The sequence below is a fragment of the Stegastes partitus genome, unplaced genomic scaffold, assembly GCF_000690725.1.
Source record: "Stegastes partitus isolate 25-593 unplaced genomic scaffold, Stegastes_partitus-1.0.2 Scaffold75, whole genome shotgun sequence".
Classification (NCBI taxonomy): Eukaryota; Metazoa; Chordata; class Actinopteri; family Pomacentridae; genus Stegastes; species Stegastes partitus.
The window spans coordinates 842608-855851 of NW_007577806.1; the positions used below are offsets into that span (position 1 = coordinate 842608).

General features: G+C 42.6%; 1 protein-coding gene across 1 annotated transcript in view; it reads right to left on the minus strand.

Annotated features, from left to right (window-relative positions):
• The window catches only part of LOC103353518 (THADA armadillo repeat containing), a 62461-nt gene that overhangs the window by 28240 nt on the left and 20977 nt on the right, over positions 1-13244 (minus strand). Inside the window, exons 6-7 of the mRNA XM_008276534.1 lie at positions 10673-10762; positions 2891-3022 (exon numbers count right to left, since the gene is read on the minus strand). Of these exons, the coding sequence (XP_008274756.1) occupies positions 2891-3022; positions 10673-10762 (222 nt within the window). The remainder of the gene's footprint in view (positions 1-2890; positions 3023-10672; positions 10763-13244) is intronic.

The following is a 13244-nucleotide window of genomic DNA, read 5'->3' on the forward strand; positions in this document are numbered from 1 at the left end:
GCTTCAAAAATGCTAAAATACCAACGTTTACCAGGCAAAATGCTTTCAGTCTAAGTCTAGCACGCCAGCAGTGCAACATGCACAGCTGACGTTGACAGGAATGTCATCAGTTTTGCAGGTCACGCAAAGTTTTGACCTAATGATGGCGTCAAGGGAAGAGACGAAGTTAAAAGCAATTACTATTCATCCTTAGGGGCACATGAACCTAATGTCAGAGCAACCTCATGGTGACAGTAAAGCCAAACTGAAGTGAACACCAAAGTCAGTAAGACTCGTCCACTGTGGATCACAGATATTCGCACAAAAATTTCATGGCAAACTCATTTCACTAATATCCTAAAATCCACTCCCAAAGCAGACGACAACACTGTATTAATGCACCGTGCATGTATCAGCATCAGCTACCAGCACACATAAATAACACCCAGTGCCCACATTCAATTAATGTTATCTAAACCAACAGTTGGCCATTCCAACCTCAAGGCCAGAGCTAAACTCCCTACATCCTCCCAAATACTCAGACACACAAGCTGCAAAAATGTTGCAATGAATTAATTCATCTGTCAGGACAATGCAGATAAACTATGCAGACCACCGAAGCCGTGATTAAAAGGTCTCTATTTCAAACATAAAAAATGAAAACATCGAGCTGTAAGGTGCAGTGAGGGAGTGTAACATGTGAGGAAGACCATGTTATCTCCCCACTTTGCCAGCGTTTTTAGACACAAAACATCACCAGCTGTGTGTGCCGGCATTCCAGAGAACGCTGGAAGCAACACCTCCAACACTGAGCGTCAGTGTCTGTAGGTGGTGGGCAAATGTTTTGCTGTCCACGAGAGCAAAGTTGTGTAGTTGGGGTTCCACTTTTTAAAGGTGCTGTTGAAGGGCAGGTTGCAGATACAGAATGGATTTAGTCAGAGTCCTCACAAAAACATGTGTGCAGTAGGTACGCGTTAACAGCTCTGTTTGCAGGTGCAGCGACTCTAGATGAACACGCTACAATAATATTTGCAGATTTCTCCATGTGAGGAATGCAAAAAATGAAGGCTGAAGTCGCAGTTTCCCATGCAAGGTTTACTCCCCGGTATAAAGGCGAATGCACTTAGATAAACCCAGTCACAATCTAAAACAACCACTGCAGCATAAGACAACACAAGCAGAGACGCTCACTATAGAAATCTGTCTTGTTTGTAGACATGGTCAAACATTACAGTATATCACAGAGGTTCTAGTGCCAGAAAAAACACAAAGAAATAAAAGAAGACGCGAAAACATTGATATAAAAGCTGCAGAAGCACCTGTGCAAACAAAAAAAAAGACAAAAAAGCGCACATCAGTGTTTAGACTGCAGGTGTTTTGTCTCTGTGATTGTGAATTGTTCTATAGTTGGAAAGAGCTGCAGTTCAGAGAAATGTTGTTGGGGAGGTTTAACGTTGAGAGCAGGTGTGTGACCCTCCTGGATTTGATCGAGCATTCCTATGGTTAAACCTTTTTTTTTACATATAAGCCAGAGAGAACTGACTCCTCATATAATGTAATGCCGCAGAGCATCTCACTGCTTTACATGCTGAATACTGTTGATACTACAGTCTGTTGGTCGCTTAGCAGCTCAGCTCGGGAAACACTCTCCTTCAAGGACACTTCAGCTCTCTTATGAGCTATCAGACGCATGGACATAAGAGATAGAAGGTGGAAAACCTTGTTCCCAAGCAAACAGCACAAGACAGTGTTTTTGTCAGTATCACATCATGTAAATGATGATTTTGTACACTGAACCTGTTTTTTTTCTTTGGGATGATCTTAAAGTGAGGAAACTCTTTTTTTTTTATCAACATTGTTCAGTTTTACCGTCATTCCTGATTCCTCACTGCTTAAGTTTTCCGCTTCCTGGCACTGAATCGCTGCAGGTCGGTGAGCTACCTGGCTAGCCACGCACCTGTCGAGGCAGAAGACCACCTCCTTGGAGATATTTTGCTTTTTGAACGTTTCAGTTCATTGCTGCCACAGTGGAAGCACTTTTCCCAGCCAAGCTCTTTAGGCAAAAAATGCAATGCACCATGTTGGTTGTTTAATCATATCTCAGTGTTTCTCCACAAGTTTAGACTTTACTTATGGTTCATATGCAGAGATGAGAAGGGAAGAGTGTAATCTAGGTTATATTCTGAAGCTACAACTGACTGATGTCCTCAAGAAGACGGTACCTGGTGGCGTGCTGTGCTCAGAGAAGTGCTCCACTCAAAAACACACAGAGACAGACCTGCTAAATGTCAGGAACACCAGTGAAACCAGTAAAAATGTTAGGTCACACTCGACAGATTATTTGTTACATGGGGTCCTGCAATATCTAGAAATTGTACACATGATCTATGCATCCAGCCATCCACGACAGACGCTTCATCCTGTGGAGGGTAACGGCAGCTGGAGCGTAGCCCAGCTAAGGCAAAAGGCACATAAAATATATTCCGTAAAATGTATTTAAACATAAGACTGAAGCAGAAATGCTCACTTTGTCTTATCCATTATTAAACATTGTGGGAGTGTAAACAAAGTTTGGCCACCAGGGGGCCAATAGTTGGTTTCACTATTGTTTCACTCTGTGTGGGGTTTCAGAACCACTCCTTTCTTCAGAGACATCATCCACCCTCTGCTTTGCATCTTTGAGGAGAAGGATTCATACTGCAGCCGGATGATGAATCCAAACACACCTCAAAGCTTCCACTTGCAGACCAAAAAAGACAAAGAAGTGCTATTGTTCATGAACTGTCCTCCACAGTCACCTGACCTCGACCCCACTGAAGAAACTGGTGGAGTCCGTGCAGCTCAAGTGCTGCTGTCGTTAAAATAAATACTAAGATACTGATGTGTGTGGGTGTGCAGATCGAACACGAACCTCATGATGAAGGGCATGAAAGGAGCGAGTCCCAGTGGTGAAGAGGATCCGTCCATTGGTGACGGGTAGAGGCGACTGAGGACCAGCAGCAGCAGGAACAGACTGGGGTGTAGCTTCACCTGACCACTGTCACTGGACACACACAAACAGGGAGGCAGACTTTAAGTATTTTTAAAAGATATATATTAACATTGCCTTAAATGTACAGGCAACAGCAATGCATAACAAATAGAGGTCAATGGCAACTGCATTGTCTATCAATCAAGGTTTTTGTTGATGGCAAAAGTGTTTACAGCCAAAAAAAGTGCAAAATGTGCTAAATTGTGCACACATATAGGCAGTCTTTCTTCAAAAATACTGGACAGGACAGGACAGGACAGGACAGGAAAGGAAAGAAAAGGAAAGGCGAGGACAGGAAAGGAAAGGACAGGACAGGAAAGGAAAGGAAAGGAAAGGAAAGGAAAGGAAAGGAAAGGAAAGGAAAGGACAGGACAGGACAGGACAGGACAGGAAAGGAAAGGAAAGGAAAGGACAGGACAGGACAGGACAGGACAGGACAGGACAGGACAGGACAGGAAAGGACAGGAAAGGAAAGGAAAGGAAAGGAAAGGAAAGGAAAGGAAAGGAAAGGAAAGGAAAGGCGAGGACAGGAAAGGCGAGGACAGGACAGGACAGGACAGGACAGGACAGGACAGGAAAGGACAGGAAAGGAAAGGAAAGGAAAGGAAAGGAAAGGAAAGGAAAGGAAAGGGACGGGACGGGACGGGACGGGACAGGAAAGGAAAGGAAAGGAAAGGAAAGGCGAGGACAGGACAGGAAAGGAAAGGAAAGGAAAGGACAGGAAAGGAAAGGACAGGACAGGACAGGAAAGGAAAGGAAAGGACAGGACAGGAAAGGAAAGGAAACTTCACTTGATTATCGAAGGGCTGTTGTAAATATGTGGGAAGAGATGTGTGCAGTTGGGCACAGTGAGTTTGTGGTTGCAGTCTTGTCAGCATGCTCATATTTAGCTGTCCTGTCTGTCATCTCCCTGTGAAACAACTGAACATGACTAAAGACAACTTAGCCTGGCATAACGTTGTGTTAGCGCTCAATGGATGTTGCAACAGTGCTCTTGAATAGTGTGAGGGGAATTGTTTTGGTGACTAATTCACTGAAAAGAATCAAGCAGGGCTCCCCTACGCCCAGTGGAAATAGCAAATTTAATCTTCATCTACATCCAGTGAGTCAGACAAGCTGAACTTGAAAAGTTTGGATAGCAATAATTGTTGTAATGCAGTTAGAAAAAACACACACCACAGAGTAGAAATCAGGAATGTATGACTGTGTAAAAGTGGGATTTGTTTCAGTAAACAAAGCACAGAGTTTCAATCAGCTATCCTTTACCCTCTCCCCTTCACACTAACCCCACCGTGTTGAGACAGACAGCCCACCTCTCTGACCCTGGCTCTACTGTAGGTTTCTTTCTGTTTAAAGGGGCTTTTTTTTTTCTTCTTTCCACCGATACCAAAGGCTTGAGGGATTCTGAGGGAAACCTTTGAATTTGTTGGGCTTCTCTCTATAATTTTGGAAGCTCTTCACCTTACTATGTGAAGTGCTTGGAGATGACATATGTTATGAATTGGCACTACATAAATAAAACAAAACTGAATTAAACTGAATTGTGGGGGAAGAAGGGTTGTGGGGGAGGCAGCCCACCATTGGACCACCATAGTCGACATAGAGTTTAGAATGCCGTTGAGGTACGAGGCTTTACCAGAGAGGAGGCGCAGATTTGTTCTATTTTTTTTCACCCCCAAAAGTAAAAATTCTCTGCTGGAGAAGCTGATAGTTTTTAAAAATTTGATTTCACATTATAATCTGTATTCAAACTATCACTTTATTTTAACCATGTAGCTGTTTTAACAGGATCTCCTAGAAGCACTTGTTAGAGATATTAACATACAGAATCACTCGGGAGGTTCCACTGCAGGCTTTGAGTGCTTCTGACTCCAACTTGATTTATATATATTGGCGAGAAATACAGTCCAGTCCATAAGTAGTTACAGTGACACAATTTTAATAACTTTGCCTTTGAAATACAGTAATTAAGATGCCACTGAAGTGTAGACTTTTAGCTTTAATTCAAGGGTTTTAAAGGAACACACTACCTGTTTATGAATTGTTTTTAGAAAGTCTCTCAATTTTCAGCCCGAAAAGTAGTTTGACTAACCAACATAATTGTAAATATAAAGGTGACTGTCCACCTGTGCTGTGAAGTGTTGTTCTATCAGTTTTAAAGCTTTTGACTGTGTCTGTGCAGATCATATAGTTGTCACCCTGCTGCTTCTATCAGCAGTCACATCATCGGTAAACAGCAGCGACCCAGTTCCTTTGGCAGCCATACATGCACACGCCATAACACTGCCTTCACGTTTGACAGATGATGCGGTGCTTTGGATCATGAACATTTCCTATCCTTCTTCACACTTTGCTCTCCCCATCGCCCTGGTACATCTTCTCTTAATCTTTATACAGAATCTTGTTCCAGAACTGGACAGCTTGTTTGTTTTTTGTGGTAGAAAGAAACTAATCAGAGGAGGAATAAGTTTGACATAGCTAGGCCTTCGTTGTGAAAGCCAGCGCAAATAAAAAACAAAAAAACTTTATGAAGACATCTCTTGATTATGAACTTAAGGAGATCCTAAAGAGGGTTCTGGACCTGGCTTGATGTTGTGAAGGAGCTTTTCTTCACCAAGGAAAACAATTCTGGAAACGTTCACTTTAGTTGTCTTTTGGTGTGGCTGAGCTACACTTTTTTATAGGACTATACAAGATTGATATTTGGCCACAACTTGTGTTTCTGCTGTCCCTTTGACAGGTCTGTTTTTGGTTTTCAGCCTCACGATGGACTCCTTTACTTGCATCGACACCTCTGTGAGCAGTGTAGTGAGAGGTACCGTGACCACCTATCAAAAGCAACCTCAACACGTGGAAACTACTGCTGTCCCTTTATGTTTTTAATCTGTCATGAAACAACAAGCAAACCAACCACACCAGGCCACAAAACTACTCATCAATCAATTGTCCATTTACTTTTGAGCCCTTGAAAATGAAGGCACTCCATATAAAATGCCTGCCTGCCTCTTGAATTAAATCTGAAAGTCACATCATGTGATTGTGGCTGCAGTGCGTTGGCCATTTTCAGCAACAGGGTCAAACAGCAACACGCCTCACACATGAAAATCCTAAAAAATTCCAACGCAAAATATAAGTGTCCTGAATTCCTCCTGCTCTTCTACACACGCTGCATGTCTAAAACCACCCACACTCCGATACAGTCATCTCCTCATCTGTCCTTGAACCGAGCTTTTCACCTCCCTCTTTTCCTCCATCCAAATCTCATCACTGCCAGCTGAGTCACAATGGAAACTATCTTTCTCTGCCAGCGGTTTCACAGTTTCACTCTGACACACTCGCAGCGAAGGAAGGAGGGAGGAAAAACGGAGAAAAAGAAAAGAAACGGACAGGGACTCTACGTATATCTGGTATCGAGTATGAAACAGGGCCACGCTTTGCTGTCAGAAAAGTTTTATTGCTTCCCTTCCTGCTGTCATCACAGTTGAATTCGAGAACTTCATGGGAAAACAGTGTTTACAACGTATGGAGCGCCTGGCAGCCGAGCTTTGCGGAGGCGAGCAGTATGTCCTTCGGGCCCTGTCATTAGTCATGAGGATCTCATAGAACGGAGAACAACAGAACAGCGAAAACAACGTGTGCTTTTCATTAAATCATTCAACAAAACACACACTCGGAACCATCCGCTGGGACCGCCATAGATCGGCGAGATGGGAAATGTAATAGCAGGCCAATTAGTAACTGGTCTAATGTGTTTAATGTCACAGTTCAGTCAAGCACAGCAGGACGGGATGTGACGTCACGCAGACAGGAGGGGGGCAGACAGAGGCGAATTGCAAACATATTAGGCCTTGTTGCGATACAGCTGGAGGCAGAAACACTTGACGGGATGAAAAAGACTCCGTGGCATTTAAGGGCACTCTCAAATTCCACGCGGAGGTCTTCCATGAACGTCTGCCCTCTCTGTCCAACCTCCTCAATCATCTCCAGCATTTGATGAAAAGGTTATTTTTTGTTTTTCATCTTTTAAAGAGGGTGGAAACAGAACGCAGACCTTAAGTGTTTTAATTCTTCATTTAGAAAGTGGTGAAAGGAAGCAGTAGCAAAGACACAAAAGACACTCTAAAGTAAACCGAAGCTTTAGCTTATCATTTATTTGCCTCTCAGACAAACAAATCACCACTTCTACTTAGAAAATTACTTTGAAAATGATACAAAAACTGCTTCCTTTGTAAGTGAAGGCAGGGGCAGATAAGATAAAGCACTGCAACAAATCACATCAGTGCAAAACGTGGGCACTGACCTGAAATAGCTTCAGAGATAAACCTGGTTGAGTTTGCTACGCGGAGATAGTAACATTAGGAATGCAAAACTCCATCCTCTTACTCAAAACCCCGTCTCCTTGCACAGACAGTAAGTGTGCGCTTGTGCTCACAGGATGTTCTTTTCAAAATCCAATTTGCTGTGTTTAGGGTAGGTGCATTTACGAGCAGACAGCGTGGCTGGGGGACTGTCTAGTCAGGACACACAATGGCTGAGATAAGGAGGGGACACTAAAGAGAAACCTCACGTCTAATAACACAGAATCCAGACGATGACTCAGATTCAGATAAAATCGCTGGTAAAAAAAATATATAAAAAAAAAAAATCAGACGTGTTATTCACTAAACAAACAGGTGGTGAATGTGTGCAGTGTTTGTCTTGGGCCAGATTTTTTTTGGTTTGCTCTAAATCACGTGACATTAGTTCCATCACTTTATTTTAGTAAGAGTTTGATTAAGCCTCTGAATCCCTGGATGCTTTCACAGTATGAAGACCTGCAGCTCCATGGAAACAGCCCAACCATGACTAGAAGTAGACAGAACTCAGGAATGTCTTCTGAGCAGTTTGACAAAGTTAAAATGCCACAAATCAAAAAAATTATGAGTTAACATTTTGATCATTTACTTTATAAAACTGAAAATATGTTCCCACAGGTATCACCAATATTAAGGTAAAAATGGTAGGAACACATGTAATAGATATTGTGCTACCTACAGTTTTAAAGCCTCTAGATGTTTCATTCTTCACTGCACACTAACTCTGAACAGATACGTCACCATGCTGAATGCATCGTCCAACAACTTGCTCCAATATTTATAGTATTTAAGTCATACAGCAACATACTAGAAGCTGTAGCCTGATCCAAGATGTGCTTGAGTAACAGACACGGCCGCAGGATATTCTCGGCCATATGCTGGGCCACTTTCTCCTGATTTGCTGTAATCATAACCCCCTGTCATTGCATGTGCATGCACATATAGATGTATGCATGACACGTGTCATATTAAATTCTGTGTTTGGGCATACACGGCTCCATGTATGTAACCTGAGCATATATTCATATCTAAATAGAGTATGGAGCAAATTTCTCTCTTCTGTGTATATTGTTTCACTGTGTGTTGTGGTATCTCTTGGGCGCCAAGTGGGAGGAGTGGGCGGAGGCAGGGATTGTATATGTATGCATGTACAGTGTATGATGGTGTCAATTCAACTAACAGAATCCCAGCAAAGACAATCATGTAATGCTAGGCTGCTGTAAACAATATCTTTATTGTAATAATAATAAAGAAAAAAATGGACCAATGGACTTCTACTGAGCAGGTGGACTAAAACACAGCAGACATGGGATACACTGCTGCTTGGTCTACTGTTTAAGTGACAGCCTTCAAACATCAAACATAGATTTATGATGTCCTAAACAATGAAAATTCTGTCCATGTGTGTCCTATTTTAAAATCAGGACAGTTCCTATGTAACAAATGATGTCACCGCAGCTGACAAACTGTGACCCTGAGTGCAACGGCTCTCCTGTCTCGCTAATTCTGATCAATCTCATCTCCAGATTGGGGATAATGAATCCTTATAAGTAACTCGTGAAGTAACTGCTGTTCTTCTTTGTGTGTAAATGTACGCAACTCTCTTTCTCTTTGGAGATGGATCCTGCTGCTGTCTGATCCTGCAGGTGCTTAATAACTTTATAGTGAAAATTTAGCAAAACCAAACCTCTGCTCCTGGCAATGTTTTGTCAAAACCTGGATTACATTTATTATGAGCGAGTCTCTCTCTCTCTCTTTTTTTTTTTTTTTACATTTTAGAGCAAAGGGAATAAGGAAGATGTTTTATGATTTTGACTCTCAAACTGTGTCTTTGGCACTCTGAGACTAATATTGGTGTTGTAATGTGGAAAAAGCCTCCAAATCATTTCACACAGCTTGAAGCAAGTCATCTACCTTTCTGCTAATGTGACTGGGAGCAGTTCAGAGTCATGCTGTGTTAAAAGTGATGCAGAAATGACGGAGAAGTAAGCAGGGGGCTCATTCAGACATGGAGCAGACATGTTCCGATGCCATCAGATTGACAGAAAGGAGCACATGTCTGCAACAAGCTTCATAAGTCACCTTTAAAGGTGTTTCTATCCCAATGTTGTGTTCAGAAATTGTTGAAGCTGTCAACAAGTGGCTAAAGAAAATCAGTTATTTCAGGAAAAAAGCATGGCATCCAACCCATCCAGGCGGTAGAATAACATGCAGACAGTTAAAACATGCTGAGCCGCTCCGTCCACATGCTACAATAATAAATGCTGCCAGAGGAAAAGCAAAGATTCCCATCTACAAGTGCATTAAAGCCATTTTTTGTTTGTGCTTTGCTCTGTGTTTGCATTTCAGCTTGTTGATCACATAACTATCTTTGGACACAGGACTGTCATAATATTTCTTTACAGTCTTCGTTTGAGGCCTTTTTGTAGAGGAAGGGTGGATTACATAATGCATAATGTATATATGTGGACACAGTTTCAGATGTCACTGCTATAATCTTTCCTATACCATGGACAGTTTTAGAAATTTCCTTCTACTGTAACTTCTGCACGTCTGTTTAAAACCACTAAACTCCCGTCCTGCAGCGTATGGCCTCAGCATGGTGCGGTCGGTCTGTTTGGGTGGCGCGATACGGCGAGATGATGTGGGAAGTCAGACAGCCAAGATCTGGTTCCGTGGGAAATTTGCAGATGTTTTAACAGGGGTCGAAGGGAGTGAGGGGAATTGTGAAAGAGCCGGTCTGAAAGAGCTTTCAATTAATTGGATCCATATTAAGATAAGGCTGCCTGGGGATCTGTTGGACGACTCAGATGCTTTTAAAAAGGGAGTTTCAGCTGAGCTGACAAAGATAAGGCCAATGAACCTCAGTGGACTCAACTCTCCGCTGCACAAAAACACTAAACTACATCTGAACAAGACATTTACTTTATTCGGCCATAAAGCCTTGTGCTTTGAACAAACAGTCTGTCAACTGAGCAAGTAGTACTTTGGGGAAAAAAAGACCCACATGACAAGTCAACGCAAGGAAATGCTATTTGATCAGAGAAAACAATGGACTTCCCAGTTCACTGATGAAAAGTTGCACTAACTTCACCTCTTCCACCTTGTTACTCCATGAAGCCTCCCGGCACAAAAGCACCTCTGCTAAATCAGCTTAAGAAAACAAAAAAGCTGTCTCGTGCAGCTTAGAAAACTTAAAAGTAAAATTAAACCTATAATGGGATCAGGGATGTGTGAAAAGCCACGGCGAGGGCTCAATGTGGAGTGTGCATGTGTGCGGATTAAAAAAAAAAAAAGGCCACCTCACCTTTCCACTGTGGCTGCAGCCTCCTCCAGCTGGCTCAGGAGGAACGGATAGAGGGCTGGAAAACGGGTGAAGAACTCCCTCCCTGTCATCCTGCAGGCAGCGGCAGAGAAAGACAGGAGGTTTTTAAACTGTAATAAGGACACTTAAGTACATAAGCAGAGAAGTAAGGATTCATAAACAGGCAGTAAGGAGGCAGTTTTGAGACGGAGGTTTAAGGCAGTGGCTCCTTATAAAGGTTTTTAAGGGTAAAGAACTTAGTTTTCCTTTTTTAGTCTGCAGCCATGCGAGCAGTTCTATGAGACTTGTACTGACAGCAGTGACAGGCTGTCCAGCAGATATAAAGTTTACCATCGTAGTTCAGAATGTCAGCATGCTAACATTTCAAACATAAAACACAGCTGAGGCTCATGGTAATGCCATTATTGTTGTAAGTTTTAACAGGAAAAATTCAAATTCAGACCTGATGAGGAGGTGGACGTATATTCAAGTACTCCGCTAATTTGAATTATTGTACTTGAGTGTTATCTTTTATTCATGTACTTCTTCATATAAAAGATATAAAGTGCATATAAAGTGATGATTTTTTGATTTAGACTAAACCACTCACACATATAAACAAGTAGAGAAAGAGATGATTACAGAAAATCAATTAGCAACTATTTAGACTATTGTCATTTTCAATGCAAAGACTCCAGACATTGATGCTTCCAGCTTCTCAGACATGATGATTTGCTGCTGTTCGTTTTATTTAAATAACCCTCATTTATTTTTAAGTCCCTCTCTGGTCATTGTTTAAACCCCTAAAAATGCATCTCTGTATATCAAGGTTAGAAATGTAGATGTTTTCTCCATGAAAACAATCCCCTCCTGTCTTAAAATGCCTTCAGTGTAGCTCTGCATCATTGCTTCCGCTGGAATGTGCAGATCTGTGAAGTCCTTACTGCTCTCTTAACACACCTCTTAGGGACTCACTCACTAGCAAACCTACAACTCTGCTCAACCACTGTAGAACCGCTCAACGGCACAGAGCAAAACTGGAGTAATTTATTCATAACAGTTTAAACCATGAACTGATTCAGAAGAAGACTGATGATGCAGGCAGTCCCACCCTGCAAGCTGAGTGGTTCAGGATTGGATCATTATGTATATGAAACGTTGGAAGTCTGAATCCACCATTTTTTGTCATCTGTACACCACAGTTTAATGGTAGAAATACTCAGACATGGTACTGACTGCTCATTTCTCTCATGATGTGTCTTCTAGCATATAAAAAACACACCATATGCACATGTTAACAAGGAGAAACTACTGGAGGGCCTGATTTCAATTTAAAAAAATATTTACTAAAAATTAAACAGCTGATCAACCTACAAAATTATCATTTGTTGCAGTAAAAATTACCACAAACCCCCTATTTTTTAATGATGCATGACAAATGACAAACTTGATAAACGATGCAATACGCAATCATCCAACAGTCAAAGGGACCATCTTCTGCACTGAATACATGGTGGGATCAAGAAATTCCCTCTAAAAAGCAAAGCCCACACCACCATAACAGATTTTGCCACTATCCACTGTGCAGGGATACACTCTTCCCAGCACTCCTGGCACATCTGGAAGGCTTTCTGGAAGTCCCATTCTGACCATTCGCAGATGCACATTTGCGATTCCAACCACTGATCTCGAGCTTGTGCAGAACGCCAACATCACGTTCAACCTTTATGTCAAGGAATATCACTGGTCACATGAGTTGGTTTTATGGCTACAACCGGAGACCAAAAGGCAGCGTCCAGTGGAAGAGTCTGCGAGACAGAAGAACGCCAAGAGCATCCTCATTGTTTGGTTTGACATTCATGGGAGTTGTGCATCGTAAAGTCCTTCCCAGGTTCAGAGCTTGGACTGTAAACTTCGACTGTTAATGTCCTGAGGTGTCTGAGGGACATCATTTAGCACAAAGGACCAGATCTGTGGCACGAGTCATCAGCTTTTTGGCTGCATCAACACAACATTCAGTCTTCATCCACCCTTTGGTTCCTTAAGACATCTTCCTGTTTCAAAATTCATCCATCCATTATCTATACACCGCTTAATCCTCATTAGGGTCGCGGGTGGGCTGGAGCCCATCCCAGCCGACCCAGGGCGAAGGCAGGGGACACCCTGGACAGGTCGCCAGTCCATCACAGGGCCACACCCAGAGACAGACAACCAAGCACACTCACACCTACGGACAATTTAGAATCACCAATTAACCTCAACATGTTTTTGGACCTTGTGGGAGGAAGCCGGAGAACCCGGAGAGAACCCACGCTGTGTGGGGAGAACATGGAGACTCCACGCAGAAAGATTCCAGTGCCCCCACCGGGACGCGAACCGGCAACCTTCTTGCTGCGAGGCAACAGTGCTAACCAACTGCGCCACCTTGCAGCCCCTGTTTCAAAATATGAAACTGAATTCGCCATTTTGACACAGGGGAGGAAATCCAGGGCATGCCACAGGTTGGTGATCGAGTAGTGTACAGAATAAAACCTTCAGGGAGTATACAAAGTGTGGAAGGAGCAGCGGGAGCGCT